General features: G+C 42.9%; 1 protein-coding gene across 1 annotated transcript in view; it reads right to left on the bottom strand.

Moving 5' to 3' along the window:
- Positions 1–8,854: 8,854 nt before the first annotated feature.
- Positions 8,855–19,186, bottom strand: part of SUCLG1 (succinate-CoA ligase GDP/ADP-forming subunit alpha) — a 29,459-nt gene continuing 19,127 nt past the window's right edge. The window contains exons 6-9 of the mRNA XM_070948573.1: positions 19,027–19,110; positions 13,659–13,810; positions 11,665–11,853; positions 8,855–9,108 (exon numbers count right to left, since the gene is read on the bottom strand). Of these exons, the coding sequence (XP_070804674.1) occupies positions 9,082–9,108; positions 11,665–11,853; positions 13,659–13,810; positions 19,027–19,110 (452 nt within the window). The 3' untranslated portion in view covers positions 8,855–9,081. The remainder of the gene's footprint in view (positions 9,109–11,664; positions 11,854–13,658; positions 13,811–19,026; positions 19,111–19,186) is intronic.

Here is a 19,186-nt window from a genome sequence, read left to right as displayed (position 1 = left end):
TTTAATGACAGTCACAGCATCCCCACGATCAGACAATCAAACTTCAGGTGCTTGGCAATTGGCATGCCAGGGTTAGGGTTAAGATTGGAAGGGGCTTTGGAGTCTTCTATCCAACTACATGCTCAGCCATTTCTTGATGCTCTATACCCGTGATGGCGAACCTATGGCACGCGTGCCACAGGTGGCATGCGGAGCCATATCGGTGGGCACGCGAGCTCAGCTCCGGCGGGCATGTGTGCGCCGGCCAGCTGATTTTCGGGCCTTCTGTGCCACCCGGAAGTAGGGAAACAGGCTGTTTCCTGCCTCCGGAGGGCCTGTGGGTGAGACTGGAAGTCAGCAAATGGGCTGTTTTTGGCCTCCAGAGGGCCTCCGTGGGAGGTGGGGAAGGCCGTTTTCACCCTCCCCAGGCTCCTAGAGAGGCTCTGGAGCCTGGGGAGAGCAAAAAACACTTGCAATGGTTCAGTTCACAAACCATGCCAAAAAGATCATAGAATTGAGCATCAGTCACTGAACAACTGTCTTGCTTAGCAATGGAAATTCTGGCCCCAATTGTGGCCATAAGTCAAAGACTACCTGTACTTCTGTTTCCGGCTAACTTCACAGATATGCCGTCCCCATCAGCATCTTGCTCACCATAAGAGCATCTTCTACATTTCCTGGTGGGAGATGTTCTTCTGGTTTGAATTGGAACCTGGTATTTTCATCCCCGTTAAGTGCCAGCTGGGACCTCTGCTCAAAACATCCTCATTTGCAAGTTGTCCCAATTGCTGTTTTTACTTACCGTCGTTTCTTCTGCTGGCTGGGGAATTCTGGGAGTTGAAGTCCACCCATCTTAAAAGTTGCCACGGTTCAAAAACACTGGGGTACATACCAGTGGTGAAATCCAAATTTTTTTTTACTACCGGTTCTGTGGGCATGGCTTGGTGGGCATGGCAGAGGAAGGATACTGCAAAATCTCCATTCCCACCCCACTCTAGGGGAAGGATACCGCCAAATCCCCATTTCCACCCCACTCTGGAGCCAGCCACTGCTCAAAATTTCCGCTACCGGTTCTCCGAACTGCTCAAAATTTCCGCTACCGGTTCTCCGAACTGCTCAAAATTTCCGCTACGGGTTCTCCAGAACCTGTGAGAACCTGCTGGATTTCACCCCTGGTACATATCTCACCTCATTCTAGATTCTCATTTTAAACCACATTTTTTTTCCCCATTTCTGATTTTTAAACATCTGTTACACATGTTGGTGCTGGTGACTGCCGGCATATATAATTTTATTCCCCATTTTTGCTAAAGCCCACACATGTGTCAAGTCCTTGCTTTGTTTAAAGTGGCGTTGTGGGAGTTATTTTCAGAAATCCTTGCCTTCTCATAGCCAATGAAGGTTTTTTTTTTCTACGCATTTTTAAAAAGTCGGGCTGTTCCATCCCAAACATTCACTGGAGTGGGATTTCAAAACCAGTCCTCGAGTTACAACCACCGTGGAGCTGGAACGTTCTGTTGTTAAGTGAGACATTGGTTAAGTGAGTTTTGCCCCATGTTACGTTTTGCGGCATCCCCATGGTCACGTGATCAAAATTCAGATGGTGGGCAACTGACTCATATTTACGACGGGTGCAGCGTCCCAGGGTCGTGTGATCCGTTTTTGCGACCTTCTGACAAGCAAAAGTCCATGGGAAAGCCAGATTCACTTAACAACCATGTTACTAACTTAACGACGGAAGTGATTCACTTAACAACGGTGGCAAGGGAATTCGTTAAAACGAGGCAGAACTCACTTAGCAAACATCTCTCCGAGTAAGAGAAATTTTGGGTTCGATTGTGGTCAATTTTGATGTCACCTGAAGGTGTTACCTAGTTTGGATAACAAAACGCCTGCAAGAAAACAAGCAAACTCAGAGAGCAGCCCGGACCCCTCCCATTGTGGTCATAAGTCGAGGTTTACTACCTGTAAACATTTTTAAAAAAAACATGGTGCCAGGGGTGGTATTCACTTACTTTCGTTAAAGTTAAAAGGTAAAGGTTCCTCTTGCACGTATGTGCTAGTCGTTCCCGACTCTAGGGGGTGGTGCTCATCTCCGTTTCAAAGCCGAAGAGCCAGCGCTGTCCGAAGACGTCTCTATGGTCATGTGGCCGGCATGACTCAACGCCAAAGGCGCACGGAAAACGCTGTTTCCTTCCCACCAAAGGTGGTCCCTATTTTTCTACTTGCATTTTTTACCTGCTTTCGAACTGCTAGGTTGGCAGAAGCTGGGACAAGTAACGGGAGCTCACCCCGTTACGCGGCACTAGGGACTCGAACCACTGAACTGCCGACCTTTCGATCGACAAGCTCAGCCTCTTAGCCACTTGAGCCACCGCATCGCTACTGGTTTGCAAATGTGAGCGTGCGCACACATGCGCTCGCTTCACTCACACGCACCACCTCCGTGCATATGCTAAGAGCCTTTCACGCATGCTCAGAGGGTAAAAAACGGGACGTGATGACATCCGGGCACGTGGACGGAGCATCCCACAATCGCCGCTAGATAGAACCGGCTGAATTCCACCACTGCTTCGTGCCCTATGCAATGCTAGCCTTCACAGGGAATTCCTAGAAATCCAAACTCAGTGGGTGGTTGAGAGTTTGTGATTGTTATAAAGGCTGTTAAACATTTGTGCAGGTTCAAATAGAATTCCGTGGAGAGGATTTTGCATTTTCCTGAAGAGCTGAGCCTTATTTTCAAGACTTCCTTCTGGGTAAAAAAGGTTGAGAATGGCTGCCTTGGAGAGATAATTATACTATCAAAAGAACAAAACACACATTCTCGCGCAGACCTGGGCCTCCTCGAGTGTGCACTGCATTCTCCTCTCCCTTGAATGAAATGTTGACGGTAAGCCTTTCATGAAACTGTTGGGGGGAAAAAATCCGGACCGGTTCCAATCCGGGAGAAAGGAAAAACCTGGAAATAAAATGGAGGCTGATTGGAAAGGATTCTGTTTACGGATGAAGCAGAACCAACAACAGCATGCGGTTCTGGGACAGCTGACAAATTGGTTGAATGAGTCGATGGATCTTTATAGGTTTCTGTGACTTTGAAGTTTGAACTGTTCTTGGGGATTGTGCAATGAAGGGGCTTTTGTGTCTTTTTGCTATTTCAATAGTAGTGGGTTAATCCTATTATGTCCTAAAAGATGGATAGGTCACCTCCTATCCATCTTAATCCCCTCACCTGGAAGCTGAAGGTGTTTTGTTTGTGAATAGATTGGCCTGTATTTCTTAATAGGCACAAAATATCCATCTGTAAAGACTTCAGGCATCTGCTGGAAGCTGTTTTACTACGCAGGAAACTGGGGCTGCTTTCTGCCTTTAAGAGCATGTTTGTCCATTTCTCCTTTGGGAAAATATAATATTCTGCCTCTTAATCATCATCATCTTTTAACAACCCCATAATCCCTTGCGGGGTGGAGTCTGGGCAACGGAATGGAGCTGAACGTTTCCTGGCCGGATGCCCTTCCAGTCGCCAGTGCGGAGTTTTGTTCGGCAGATATATTCTCATCGTGCCCGAGAGAGAGAAATATCTGCTTCTACCTAGGATCGAACTCACAGCCTCCTGATTGTGAGGCGAGAGTTCCACCTCTAGGCCACCGCACCATTCATTCTGCCTCTTAATATTCCCCAAAATATTTCATTCTCTTGAATGGGGGGAGCGGGTTTCCCACAAAACTGAATGGGAAAAAAAAAGGAAGTTCTGTACATTGCATACATTATCTACCAGCACGCTCAGAGCAGGGGTGAAATCCAGCATGTTCTGACATGTTCCGGAGAACCGGTAGCGGAAATTTTGAGTAGTTTGGAGAACCGGCAAATACCACCCCTGGCTGGCCCCAGAGTGGGGTGGGAATGGCGAGTTTGCAATATCCTTCCCCCAGGAGTGGGGTGGGAATGGAGAGTTTGCAGTATCCTTCTCCTGCCATGCCCACCAAGCCACACCACACCCACAGAATCAGTAGTAAAAAAAAATTTGAATTTCCCCAGTGGCTCAGAGTATCTGGAGAAAACAGAAAAATGGATTGATCCAGTGGTGAAATCCAGATGTTTTTACTACCGGTTCTGTGGGTGTGGCTTGGTGGGCATGGTGTGGCGTAGTGGGCATGGCAGAGGAAGGCTATTGCAAAATCTCCATTCCCTCCCCACTCTGGGGCCAGCCAGAAGTGGTATTTGCTAGTTCTCTGAACTGCTCAAAATTTCCGCTACCGGTTCTCCCGAACCTGTCAGAACCTGCTGGATTTCACCCCCTGGATTGATCCCTTGCTTACTTGGTCCTCATATTCTCCAGGATGTTACATTTGCCCCTTTCTGCCACAAAAGGTTGCTCTTTCTTGATCCCAAATATTAAGTACTTTAATTGAAAAGTACCTTCCCCCTTTTTTTTCCCCATAGTATATGCTGCCCTCTAGTGCTGGCAAAAGCTCACGGCAGCCGTTTTATTACCAAAAAAAGATCAGATCGTATTTTTAAAAAATCGGGATCCCTAGCAGGGTGATCGCCTGATCATCCTTCAGTGTGACTGCAGGATCCAATGTCAAACTGTAAATCACATCGTGATTGGAAAAGTTATATTGGAGATCACCCCGTGACGCGGCACTAGGGATTCGAACCGCTGAACTGCCGACCTTTCGATCGACAATCTCAGAGTCTTAGCCACTAAGCCACCGCATTCCTTAATTTTTTTTTTATTATTATTATGCAATTCAAGCTATGTGTGAAGAAGCGAAAGTCAGAAAGCACTTGGTGTTTGATTCTGATTGCAAAAACAAGACGGTTTTAGAATAACACAATGCCCCATCAGTATATGCTCACAGAGACTTTGAATCAGATTTGACACAGCAACTTTTTCAACACAACTTCCCCTTTTCTGCTTAGATCATGAGAAGGTAACCTCCCAACTTTTAAGGGATTCTGCCACAGACTGAGCCAAAGCCTCATCAGAGATAATGGTGCCAATCTGACGTTATGTCTCCTATTTTTAGAATAGAATTCTTTCCACATTTCCGACCGTTTTTGTGGAAAGAATTCTATTCTATTCTAAAAATATTCCCAAATCTCCCAGACACATGTTGGAAATGTGGAAAAACGGTCGGCACCTTCTATCATCTATGGTGGACCTGCCCTGAGACCAAAAAGTTCTGGTCAAAGATCTGACTCTGGCTCTCGGAAATAACGGGACAGGAGATAGCCCTATCCCCAGAATCTTTCCTCTTGGGTATGACTGAAGATGGCCTCAATAATAACAAAACGCAACTCATAATTCAGATTACAACAGCGGCTAGATTAGCCTTTGCGAAATTCTGGAAAAATAAATCTACGCCCTCAGAAGAAATATTAATAAACAAAATTCTAGAGTGCGCAGAAATGGCAAAATTGACGAGTGAGTTAAAAAATGAGGAGAATGCTAAATATTATTTAGTATGGGGAAATTGGTATAACTGGTTGAAGAATAAAATAAAAGTATGAGCATAGGATATGACTTGGTATACATTTGAATTGGATTTAATCGTATAGAACACTGTATAGTTAAAGATGAACTTATTCAACGTACAATGTACCAAATTGTATAAACACTGTACCTCTAATCAAGAAAGAGATTGTATACTATTTTTATATTTTGGAAAAAATCAATAAAGTATTTATTAAAAAAAAAAAGAAAGAATAGAATTCTTTATCGGCCAAGTGTGATCGGACACACAAGGATTTTTTTTTTATTAAGCCTTGAAGAAAATGAACGATCTGTATTTTAGGAGGTTATGGAGATTTCTGAAGTGAGTGGTGCAGTGGCCTAGAGGTGGAGCTCTCGCCTCACGATCAGGAGGCGGTGAGTTCGATCCTAGGTAGAGGCAGGTATTTTCTCTCTCTGGGCACAATGAGAATATATCTGCTGAACAAAACTCTGCATTGGCAACAGGAAGGGCATCTGGCTGTTAAAAACAAAACAAAACAACCACTCTACTAGCTCCATTCAGTTGCCCAGACTCCACCCTGATGTAAGGGATTACAGGGTCATTAAAAGACATATATATATCTGTAGGTCTTTGGTTATTCGGGTTTTCTGCCGCGTAAAATTGGAAGTGTCTTGGCGACGTTTCGACGAAGTCTCATTCGTCATCTTCAGGCTGGTGTTTTCGGCTTCGTGCTTCTAGGAGCAATGTGAGATCACAGCTGTTTCTTCCTTTTAATAGCACAGTTTTAGTAGCACAGTTAAAAGGAAGAAACAGCTGCAATCTCACATTGCTCCTAGAAACACGAAGCCGACAACACCAGCCTGAAGATGACGAATGAGACTTCGTCCAAACGTCACCAAGACACTTCCAATTTTACACGGGAGAAAACCCGAATAACCAAAGACCTACATACAAATACCCGCGAAAACCTCAGAAAAAACCTCTTTTTATTCGTAGGTTTATATGTATAATACTTTTCTAGTTAGGGTTTTTAAGGGTGTGGCTGGCTGAAGAAGCCTCACAAGGCAGAAATAGTACTATCCCAGTCTCCCTTAAGTCTCACAGCAGACAACAGAAAATGTCTGATAAAGCCTGAAAGTGGTTATCACCCAACTATACAAACATCTTGAGCTACGTGGGAAGAAAAACCCTAAGCAGAATTAGCCTGCAATATTGCATTCTAACCACTGCGCCACCACGCCTCTTATGATTCTTACAATTCGGACAGTCACGACTGCACATATTTTCCACTGTCTAGTGTCCCATGATCATATATTATGATGGTTTTGCCAAAAACTGGCATTTACTTCCAGGTGTCAGGAAAAACCGACCCACGGCAAACCAGGGATTTGCTTTATGACTGTGGTATTTGCTTAAAAATTACCAGAGATTGTAGAATCCTTTTAGAGGCTTTGTGACTGTCAAGACTTAACGATCGCAATGGGAAGACTCCATTACGGTCGTAACGTGAGGACCTGTAGAGCAGGTGTATCAAACACTAGGCCCACGGGTTGAACCTGGCCCACAGTGTGGTCAGATCCGGCCCATGGGGCCATCCTAGAGGGACCGGCCCCCGTCACTCCGGCCCGGTCTACCCAATGCGAAGAGGAAACATGCCAGCAGCTTGGGGAGTGGTGTCAAGCTGGCCACACCCACCCAGTTGGCCTCACCAACCCAGTCGACCATGCCCCCCCAGCCCCCCCGAGATCAACCACAGCCCTGATGCGGCCCTCAATGAAATTGAGTTTGACACCCCCGCTGTAGAGCATTTGGCAAAGGTTAAGTGGTACTGTAGGTCTATCATTTTGTTGTGATCTGCCAGCAGCCTGCGGAGCTAGTAGCAGAGTCAGACAGTGAGGAGGCTGGGGAGGAACATGGGCCAGTCCTGGAGTCTGGGGAAGGCTCTGATGAGGGTTCTGCGTCAGAGGCAGACATGGGGCCAGGGCCATCTGGGAGTGATGCGCGGACTCCAGAGCCTCCAGAGTTGGACAGCAGAGGGGCAGAGGAACAGGAGGAGCCTGTACCTAGTGCGCTCATGCGCAGAGCTGCCAGAAGGTACAAACAGTTAAACAGTTAAACCAAAAGAGACAACTCAGGAGTAAGGCCTGGAGATGATTGGCCCCTCCCATAAGGCTTAAAAGAGGAGCAAAGGCAGGTTGGCACTTTGCAGGAAAGCAACATTGTTAATTCTGTTCCCAGTCGGCATCTCTGTTTGATTCTGGAATCCGTGTGGCTTTGCCAAGTAGATCTTTGGCAGAGTGTCAAGGGAGATAAAGGTGATTATCCCGAAGGACTTTTTGCAACTAATTGGGACTCAGCTGTGAATGAACGTAATTCACAGCTGCTGCAATAAAAGAGGTTTTTGGGACTACTCGTGTGTTTTAATGACTCAGGAAGCCTAGGTCACAACACATTTTAACACTGAATGCGATGTAAAGTTGTTTCAGTTTTGGCCCTGCTATCGGCAGAGATTCTAACGTAGAAACAAAGCAGGAAGTTGGAATTCAGAGAAGTTTATGGGAAAATGTTTATTATGGAAGATGTTATAAGTAGAAGAATGACACATGTACAGTACTTGGAGATTAAGTCTGCATCCTGAAATCCCAACACTGGGATTCTACATGCAGAATCTGAATTAACAAACTGTTACATAATATTTAAGGACATGTAACATCCCACAGAAGTATTATGGTTTGGCTCAACAGAGCACGGAACTGAAGGATCAGATTTCCTTTATTTAAAACTTTTTCAAGATGCCTAGTCCACGAATATAAAAAAATAAGTCTTTTTATATTTCTTTTCCCCTCATTCATTTAGGAAAACTTCACGAGGAAGAATTTTACCTACCTACCTACCTAAGAATCACCCAAATCAACTCTGCTGGCGTTAAAAAGTTTATTTTGTAAGATTAAGCATTGCTGTATCTGGATTAAATAAAAAAAAAAGACGCTTTTGCAAAAATTTGGATTGTGACCATAACGCATCGGTACAAAATATGAATTGCAACCCCGGGCAACTGCAGTTTCACCTCTTAGTACAATGGAGTCCACAATCTTCACACTGGCCTGGAATTTTAATACCAACTTTGGGCAGAAAAAATTAGCTGAGAAAAATGTATATAAAAAAAAAAATTGTTTTGAGGACTAATAGGTGAATCAAACAACAGGAAGCATAGCTGTTTCTGCATCAGGCACAACGGCCACCAAACACAAGGCATAAAAAACCCCAAACGTAAACAGAAAAGCAACATTAGAGTATAAATTTTAGCAGATGGTAAAACGTCTAAACAGTTTAGGTACCGGATTTTTTTTCTAAATCCCCCGGTGCTAGCAATGTAAGGAAAACGGTATCAAGCATCCATGTTTCAAAGAATCGAATTCAGTAGTAGTAGATTGATTTATTGACTATCGATGTACAATCACATGTGAAATCATGAACCCACCAAAATCAACCCTGGTGGTGTTAAAATTTGACTTTTGTAAGACAGAGCGCTGCTGTATTCCGACAAATAAACAGGAGTACGCGGAGAATACAGGGCGTGGAGGGAAGTGAAGAGTGTGTGATTTATTTATTTTTTTGCAGAGACATCCCGACCATACTTTTCTCATAGCATTTTCCTCTTCTCAAATTCCTGGAGGGTTAAGAAAAAGAGACAAAAAGGAAGTTTTTAACCGAAGCTGCACAGTGGTTAGGATGCTGGCTTCAGGTTAGCAAACTCGCGTTCGAGACCCGAGTGTTGCCAATGGATGGGGTGAGCTCCCACCCTTTGCTCCAGCTCCTGCCGGGGACATGAAAGGAGTCCTCAGGTGGGCATCCCTCGGGCAATAGCGATCTCACTGGCTAATCCTTTCAACCCGGAAGCACCTCGGTGCTTCTGATACGAGTCCAACAATCACCAAAGCTGCAACAAATTCTTCCGAACCGTCTTCTATCTATCTATCTATCTATCTATCTATCTATATATCTATCTATCTATCATCTATCTATCTATCATCTATCTATCTATCTATCATCTATCTATCTATCTATCTATCTATCTATCTTTCTATCTATCTATCATCTACCTATTTATTATCTATCTATTATCTATCTATCTATCTATCTATCTATCTATCTATCTATCTATATCATCTACCTATTTATTATCTATCTATCTATCTATCATCTATCTATCTATCTATCTATATCATCTATCTATCTATCTATCTATCTATCTATCTATCTATCTATCTATCATCTATCTATCTATCATCTATCTATCTATCTATCTTTCTATCTATCTATCATCTACCTATTTATTATCTATCTATTATCTATCTATCTATCTATCTATCTATCTATCTATCTATCTATCTATCTATCTATCTCATCTACCTATTTATTATCTATCTATCTATCTATCTATCTATCTATCTATCATCTATCTATCTATCTATCTTTCTATCTATCTATCATCTACCTATTTATTATCTATCTATTATCTATCTATCTATCTATATCATCTACCTATTTATTATCTATCTATCTATCTATCTATCTATCTATCTATCTATCTATCTATCATCTACCTATTTATTATCTATCTATCTATCTATCTATCTATCTATCTATCATCTACCTATTTATTATCTATCTATCTATCTATCTATCTATCATCTATCTATCTATCTATCTATCTATCTATCTATATCTATCTATCATCTACCTATTTATTATCTATCTATTATCTATCTATCTATCTATATCATCTACCTATTTATTATCTATCTATCTATCTATCTATCTATCTATCTATCTATCATCTACCTATTTATTATCTAGCTATCTAGCTATCTCATCTACCTATTTATTATCTATTATCTATCTATCTATCTATCTATCTATCTATCTATCATCTATCTATCTATCTATCTTTCTATCTATCTATCATCTACCTATTTATTATCTATCTATTATCTATCTATCTATCTATATCATCTACCTATTTATTATCTATCTATCTATCTATCTATCTATCTATCTATCTATCTATCTATCATCTACCTATTTATTATCTATCTATCTATCTATCTATCTATCTATCTCTATCTATCTATCATCTACCTATTTATTATCTATCTATCTATCTATCTATCTATCTATCTATCTGTCTATCTATCTATCTATCATCTACCTATTTATTATCTAGCTATCTAGCTATCTCATCTACCTATTTATTATCTATTATCTATCTATCTATCTATCTATCTATCTATCTATCTATCTATCTAATCATCTACCTATTTATTATCTATCTATCTATCTATCTATCTATCTATCTATCTATCTATCTATCATCTACCTATTTGTCCATTGATCCATCGATCCATCGATCCATCTATCTATCTATCTATCTATCTATCTATCTATCTATCTATCTATCTATCTATCGGTAAAGGTTCCCCTCGCACATATGTGCTAGTCATTCCCGACTCTAGGGGGTGGTGCTAATCTCCGCTTCAAAGCCGAAGAGCCAGCGCTGTCCGAAAACGTCTCCGTGGTCATGTGGCCGGCATGACTCAATGCCAAAGGCGCGCAGAACGCTGTTACCTTCCCACCAAAGGTGGTCCCTATTTTTCTACTTGCATTTTTTTTACGTGCTTTCGAACTGCTAGGTTGGCAGAAGCTGGGACAAGTCACGGGAGCTCACCCCGTTACGTGGCACTAGGGATTCGAACCGCTGAACTGCCAATCTTCTGTTCCACAAGCTCAGCGTCTTAGCCACTGAACCACCGCGTGTCTGTCTATCTATTATTTATTCTCTCTCTCTCTCTCCCTATCTACCCATCATCTACCTATTTATCATCTATCATCTACCTACTTATTATCTCTCTCTCTCTCTCTCTGTCTACCTACCTATCATCTATCTACTTATCCATCCATCCATCCATCCGTCTCAGCCTGGCAGGTAACGATTGCCTCGTTTTAACCTCGCAAGAAACATGAAATGTGAGCTAAGCCAGGGAAGCCACACTGCAGGATCGAATAAGAGCTGGAGCACACATTTCCAAATCTGTCCCATATTTTTTCCCCCCACCTAAGAAAGAAGTAGAGCAGACTTCACAATGTCCAAGATTTGGGTTCTGTCGGGACGCCCTCAAATAAGCAGCCTCGTTTACCCGAATTTTCCAAGAACCGACTGGCTAACCTTATACATCGTGGATCCAAGCTGGGCGGGAGACATACTGACGACGACTCCAGCATTCTGCAGGGCTGCAATCTTCTCTTTGGCTCCACCTTTCCCACCGGCAATGATGGCTCCCGCGTGGCCCATTCTCCTGCCCGGAGGAGCAGTGACTCCGGCTATAAACGAGACCACGGGTTTGGAGTTCGAACCCTGGGAAAGAAAAAAAAAAAAAAGAGGCGCATTTTAGAAAGCCAAGCAGAAATACAATTGGCCCGGGGAGAGTAATTAACAGCACGGCCAGAGAATAAAGGATGCATCTAAGCTCTCAGAGAAGGGATGCTGGAATAGCAGCTTGGAGTTTGGGAGCCCAGAAAACTGGAGCAGAACTGCTGTGCTGAGCACAAGCCGGTCATGAAAACTCCATAAAAGTTAAACTGAGACAGACAGAAAACAGCTTTTGCTGGAAATATTCGAAGCAGAAACGAGCACTGGGTGGCCTCCTAAACGGTGCCTAATTCCAACTGAGCCCGAGTTAGTGCTATTGATAGAACGGCAGCTCCCCAAATATATACACACAGGCACACATGCAGAATTTGGACTATTTTAGCTAATTGTTCCATCATTCTTTTTAAAGGTAAAACAGAGGAGAGAAACATGGAGCAGCTGAGCCATGAAAAAAATCTGTAGGAGAGAATAGCTGAAGGAATATTTACCGTATTTTTCAGAGTATAAGACAACACTTCCCCCCCCACTCACCCCCCCATAAGAGAGGGTGAAAATTTGGGTGCGTCTTATACACCGAATGTAGCCAAAACGTAGCTAGTTTTTGTAGCAAGGCACAGAGGTGGCGATAGTCTGTGGCAATCCCTGGAACCTGGAACAGCTGATTGGGGAGGCCGATCCAACCGCCAATCAGCTGCTCGTGCTGAATCAGGCTGCAATAATGTGCTGAAGCTGATCTGGCTGTTCGCGATTTGCTGCAAGGACTGTCAAGCGTTTGCAGCAGCAATCACATCCAGAAAGCCCACACAAGTAACTGATTCAGCAGGATTCAATAATGAAAGGGAAAGGGAAAGGGAAAGGGAAGGGAAAAAGAGAAATAAGAGAGAAGGGAAGGGAAGAGAAGGGAAGGAAGAAAAGAGAAAAAGAGGGAAGGGAAGGGAAAGGAAAGGGGAAAGGGAGAAAAGAGAAAAAGAGGGAAGGGAAGGGAAGGGAAGAGAAGGGAAGGGAAGGGAAGGAAGAAAAGAGAAAAAGAGGGAAGGGAAGGGAAGAGAAGGGAAGGGAAGGAAAGGAAGAAAAGAGAAAAAGAGGGAAGGGAAGGGAAGGGAAAGGAAAGGGGAAAGGGAGAAAAGAGAAAAAGAGGGAAGGGAAGAGAAGAGAAGGGAAGGGAAGGAAAGGAAGAAAAGAGAAAAAGAGGGAAGGGAAGGGAAGGGAAAGGAAAGGGGAAAGGGGAAAGGGAGAAAAGAGAAAGGAAAGGAAGAAAAGAGAAAAAGAGGGACAGGAAGGGAAGGGAAGGGAAAGGAAAGGAAAGGGGAAAGGGGAAAGGAAGAAAAGAGAAAGGAAAGGAAGAAAAGAGAAAAAGAGGGAAGGGAAGAGAAGAGAAGACAAAGGAAAGGAGAAAGGGGAAAGGAAAGGAAGGAAAGGAAAGGAAAGGAAAGGGGAGAGGAGAGGAGAGGAGAGGAGAGGAGAGGAGGAGGAGAGGAGAGGAGAGGAGAGAGGAAAAAAGGAAATCAACCTCACTAAAGGAGATAAGGAAAGACTGTCTTCTTATTCTGTGGAAAACTGTGTGCAAGAAAAGCACATTTTCAGTTTGAATTTCATCTTTTTCAGAAATCCGTCTATACAAGTGTATCAAAATCTCCCTGAATGCAAAGACATACTGTATTTGGAGGCAATCCAATGGCTTTAAGAGAGCTTTTAAACGAGCAATTTCCCCCCCCCCCACCACCTCCTTTTCAAAAAAACCCAGAAAGTTTCCACCTCAGTCAGAACATTTCTGGAACATTCCAGCTTACAGAGTTATTTTGTTTAAGGAAATCCGCGGCGTCTTCCTCGGCATTCCCGCCGATCTCCCCTATCAATATGATCCCACTAGTGTGGGGGTCCTTCAGGAAGACATCCAGGCAGTCAATAAAATTTGTCCCGTTAAAGGGGTCTCCTCCTATCCCTGTGAGAAAATAAAATTGAATTAAAAGAGCCGCCAAGGGGCGACATTATGCATTCGGAGGCCCCTGAAGATTTAGCGTTAAATAACCGTTGTGATTTTTCAACTGTTTTTTTTTTTTTTGCAAGGAATGGCTTAGGACCTGGTTATCTACGGGACCGCCTTCTGCCACCAGTAGCCTCCCACCGGCCGGTACGCTCTCATAGAGAGGGGCTCCTCCGGGTGCCGTCAGCCAAACAATGTCGACTGGTGGCCCCCAGGGGGAGAGCCTTCTCTGTGGGGGTACTTACTATCTGGAATGAGCTCCCCCGGAGATACGGAGGATCCTGGATCTACACACCTTCCGCCGCGCTCTCAAGACCTTTTTATTCCATCAGGCTGGCCTGGCCTAATTTTTCCCTTTTTAAAACGCAAATTTTAATTCGTTTTTAATTTATTGGGGTGTTTTAAATCTGTCTTCGGCCAAATTGTTTAATTCGGTTTTATTCTGTTTTTAAATTTTGTATTTATGTGTTTTTATCTTGTGGCTGTTCACCGCCCTGAGTCCTTCGGGAGTAGGGCGGTATATAAATCAAATAAACTAAACTAAATTAAACTAATTACCGATCCTTCTGGTTTTTTGGGCAAAATATAAACACGGATAGTCCTCAACTTACAACAGTTTGTTTAGTGACCACTGGAAGTTACAACGGCACTGGAAAAAAAATGACTTCTGACTCTTTTCTACATTTGTGACCCCTTTAGCATCCCCCGTGGTCCCCGTGATCAAAATTTGAACATTCGTCATGTTTGTGACGTCTGTAGTGTCCCCGGGGGGGGGGGAGGGGGAGGAGGAGAGAAAAGTGATCCCCTTTTGCGACTTTCTGGTGAGCAAAAAGTCAATGGGGGAAGCACAACCGTGTTACTAACTGAACCATTACAACGATTCACATTGTGGCAAGATGGGTCGTAAAATCAGCTAGCCATACCCTTACTCGGATTCGAACTTGGGCTTCCTGCATGTTAGGCAGTTGAATTAACCTTCTGAGCCACAAGTTCTCCTCCCTTCATCAGCTTGAGCCAGGGGAAAGATTAAGTGTTTATCTATCGAGACACCTGGTCTACCCCAACATGTGGGAGGGGGGCATTCTGCTCCCTTTTGCCTTTCAGCTCCAATCCAGAGCCCTCAAGTTCGAATCCGAGTAAGGGTATGGCTAACTGATGAAAGCTAAAAAGCTTGAAATAGATCTATTACTAGTCTCCCTTTATTTCTTGATCAGCAAAAATATAAATTTGGTATAAAAATGGTTTGTCGTGAATGCGACTGCTTGAGGGCTCCTGGATTGGAGCTGAAAGGCAGAAGGGAGCAGAATGCCCCCCTCCCACATGTTGAGCCTTCAGAAATTGTGGGAGCTTCATCACTGGAAGCTTTCAAGAAGAGATGGACTGCCATCTGTCAGAAATGCTGTAAGGTCTCCTGCTTGGGGGGGGGGGGTTGGACTAGATGACCTACAAGGTCTCTTCCAACTCGGTTAATGACAAGTTAATTCTGGTATAGAAAAACAGCCCAATTTAAAATCCGGCCAGAATTGAAACAGAATGGAACTCAAAGGAAAGCAGAAGAATTACAGAATAAAACAGATTTCATTGTTTTTCACAGCCAGATGAATATTGGACCTGCAAAAAAAATGAACTACTCAAAGGTTCTCTGGCTGACAATTTACTCAGAGAACTTAATCACGCATAGATTAAGTCCACACCTGGAAAAAGATGATAAAGCAGCACACTGATTTAAAACCAGAAATATTTTTGTTGGGGATTTTACCTGGAACTTATAGTAAAGAGAACGCGTATTTAATTATCCATGTATTAACGGCAGCTAGAATTGTATTTGCACAAAATTGGAAAAGTGAAGAGATCCCTACTGATGAGAAGGTGATCAGGAAAATATTAGAATGTGCAGAAATGAAGAGATTAATGCTTGCCATTAAGGAGACAGCACAAACTGAATACTATATGATATGGGAATTATTGTATCAATGGTTAGAGAATAGAAATGGAAGTTGGAAATTAAAAAAAGGAGATTAAAGAAGAGTAGAAAATATGTTTAGAAATGTAAACAATGTGATTGTTACTATGACTATTCGGATTATTATGCTTCATATTATTATTATATTCTTATTAGAAGATATGTCAAGAGGGAAAAAATGAATAGGTTTACTATGTTCAATACTACAATTGTAAGATTAGAGAATTAATATCAATGTTTTACAATGCTGTTGTAAATCTTGCTGGTTATTGCACAGAAGTATTTGTACCCAGACGAAAAGCTGCTTAAGGGAAGATGGAATGTTTATATTAAAAAAAATTAAACATTAAAAAAGAGAGAGAAAGGATTAAATTCACACCTCGACCAAAGGGGGTGTCGGAAGCCTCTGACTGGAATGGCAAAACTCATTACAATATAAATGGACGCTTTGCTAAATTTTTATTTCATTTGACTCAAAACCGTTTTGCGTGGACATTTGAGAGCCTATCCTCAGTCTTAACACCACACTGAGGAATGCAGGGAGTATGTTTCATATGGTAAAGGCCTGCCTTTGCTGCCCTATAAATAGAAGGCAGTTATATCATCTCTTTCCCCCCATGGGCAATTTTGCAAGGTAGCAGGTTACACGCAGGAGAACTGCAAAGTTCAGAACTTCAGCTTCAGCACCAGAAGGCAGGACAAGAAGCAATGAATGGAAACTAATCAAGGAGAGAAGCAACCTAAGAACTAAGGACAAATTTCCTGGCAGTGAGAACAATTAAACATTGCTAAGCAAGACAGTTGTTCAGTGACTAACGCTCAATTTTATGACCTTTTTGGCAGGAGTGTGTTAACCGAACCATTGCAGGTGTTAAGTGAATCGTGAGATTTGTAAGGCGAATCTGGCTTCGCCCCAGTGATTTTGCTCATCGGAAGTTGGTTGGGCCAGGCTGAAATGGCGATCGCATGGGCCAACCAGCGTAAATCATAAAGGCATCAAAAAAAAGGCAAAAACATACAAAAGGATTGTTGCAGTAAATGGGTATGTCTAGTTTAATGAAAAGAAGGACTAGAGGGTGAACATAATAGCGGACTTCCAATATCTCAGGGGCTGCCACAAAGAAGAGGGAGTCAAGCTACCCGGTTTCCCTGAAAATAAGACATCCCCTGATAAGAAGCCCAATTGGGCTTTTGAGCGCATGCGCTAAAATAAGCCTCCCCCCCTGAAAATAAGCCCTCCCCGAAAATATTTAAACGTAGAGCTGGAAATCAGGTAAGACGGCAAGAGGAGCCCCATCTTGCTCCACGTGCCCCAAAATAATAAGACCTCCCTGAAAATAAGGCCAAGTGCTTATTTCGGGGTTCAAAAAAATGGAAGACAGGGTCTTATTTTCGGGGAAACATGGTATGGCTCCAAAGCACCAGAGGGCAGGACAAGAAGCAACGGGTGGAAACTAATCAAGGAGAGAAGCAACTTAGAACTAAGGAGGAATTTCCTGACAGTGAGAACAATTAATCAGTGGAACAACTTGCCTCCAGAAGTTGTGAATGCTCCAACACTGGAAGTTTTTAAGAAGATGTTGGATAACCATTTGTCTGAAGTGGCGTGGGGTTTCCTGCCTGGGCAGGGGGTTGGACTAGAGGACCTCCAAGGTCCCTTTCATCTCTGTTCTTCTGTTAAATCCTATAAACCTTCACATACTTGGGGTTTCTAATTAGAAACTTTTATTCAGGAGCGGAGGCATCCAAAGAAAATTAAATGAAACTCTGCCATTTTAACACTGCCCTTCCTCAGAACTGGCTTCAGACATCACTTTATTTTATTTATTTATTGGTTCGATTTATATGCTGCCCTTCTCCGGAGACTCAGGGCAGCTTACAATGCGTTAAGCAATAGCCTTCATCCTTTTGTATATACCTGCTTAGTAGGGCTTTCGGCCCCCCTAAGCGATGTTGTATTTTATACAAAGTCAGCTTATTGCCCCCAAAAACCGGGTCCTCATTTTACCTACCTCGGAAGGATGGAAGGATGAGTCAACCTTGAGCCTGGTGAGATTTGAACTCGCAGTAACTGCAGGCAGCTGGCAACTAAGTGCTACTTTAACAGCACTTAGTCCACTGCGCCACCAGGCTCCTTTTTCACTTTGTCGTGAAGTCAAACTCAGAAGGATACCCATTCTTCCACTGTCAGGCTATTCCCTTCTGGTTAAAGAAATAAGACTCAAGAATATTTTGTGAATGCATCTATGGGTATCCCAAAGGTGCTTTTTTTTCCAAGAGGCAACTGGACTTTTCTTGGGTTTTTTTCCCCCCCTTGAAAATGTTTCGCTTCTCATCCAAGAAGCTTCTTTAGTCCTTGGATAAGAAGTGAAGCTTCTTCAAGGAAAAAAAAAAAAAGCAAGAAAGTCCAGTTGTCTTGTGGAAAAAGCACCTGTGGGACAACCATCACCTGGATAGAATAGAATAGAATAACAGAGTTGGAAGGGACCTTGGAGGTCTTCTAGTCCAACCCCCTGCTTAGGCAGGAAACCCTACACCACTTCAGACAAATGATTATCCAACTTCTTCTTGAAAACTTCCAGTGTTGGAGCATTCACAACTTCTGGAGGCAAGTTGTTCCACTGATTAATTGTTCTCACTGTCAGGAAATTTCTCCTTAGTTCTAAGTTGCTTCTCTCCTTGATTAGTTTCCACCCATTGCTTCTTCTCCTGCCTTCAGGTGCTTTGGAGAATAGCTTGACTCCCTCTTCTTTGTGGCAACCCCTGACATATTGGAATAATGCTACCATGTCTCCCCTAGTCCTTCTTTTCATTAAACTAGACATACCCAGTTCCTGCAACTTTTCTTCACACGTTTTAGCCTCCAGTCCCCTAATCCTCTTTGTGGCTCTTCTCTGCACTCTTTCTAGACTCTCAACATCTTTTTTATATCGTGGCGACCAAAACTGGATGCAGTATTCCAAGTGTAGCCTTACCAAGGCATTATAAAGTGGTATTAACCTTTCACGTGATCTTGGATGATGGAGAATCTTCACAGGCATCTATGGCAATCACCAGAAATCTTCCCCTGACATGGCTAAAATTGTATTTCTTAATTCTCTTTGCAAAATACACATTTAAGAGAGAAAGGATGAGGGGAAGCGTGTCTATGTAGTTTCTACAATCATGTGTGTGAGGTCTTACGCATGAACTGAGCTTCTTTCAAACCCACCAACACAGAAGGACTGTCCCAATCCGACTTGAGTTGTTTGATGGACGGCTTCGTAAGTCAAAGTGCCAGATCTGGATACAATACCTGAAAAAGAAAAAAAAAAAATGAAACGGGAGAATGAAGTATCGAGTATGATAGTCGGATTCACCGTTCCTACGAT

Source organism: Pituophis catenifer, unplaced genomic scaffold, assembly GCF_029215685.1.
Source record: "Pituophis catenifer annectens isolate HBS135680 unplaced genomic scaffold, rPitCat1.0.hap2 SCAF_8, whole genome shotgun sequence".
NCBI classification, from domain to species: domain Eukaryota; kingdom Metazoa; phylum Chordata; class Lepidosauria; order Squamata; family Colubridae; genus Pituophis; species Pituophis catenifer.
The sequence above is the reverse complement of the archived record's forward strand: the minus strand, read 5'-3'. Positions and strand labels throughout refer to the sequence as shown.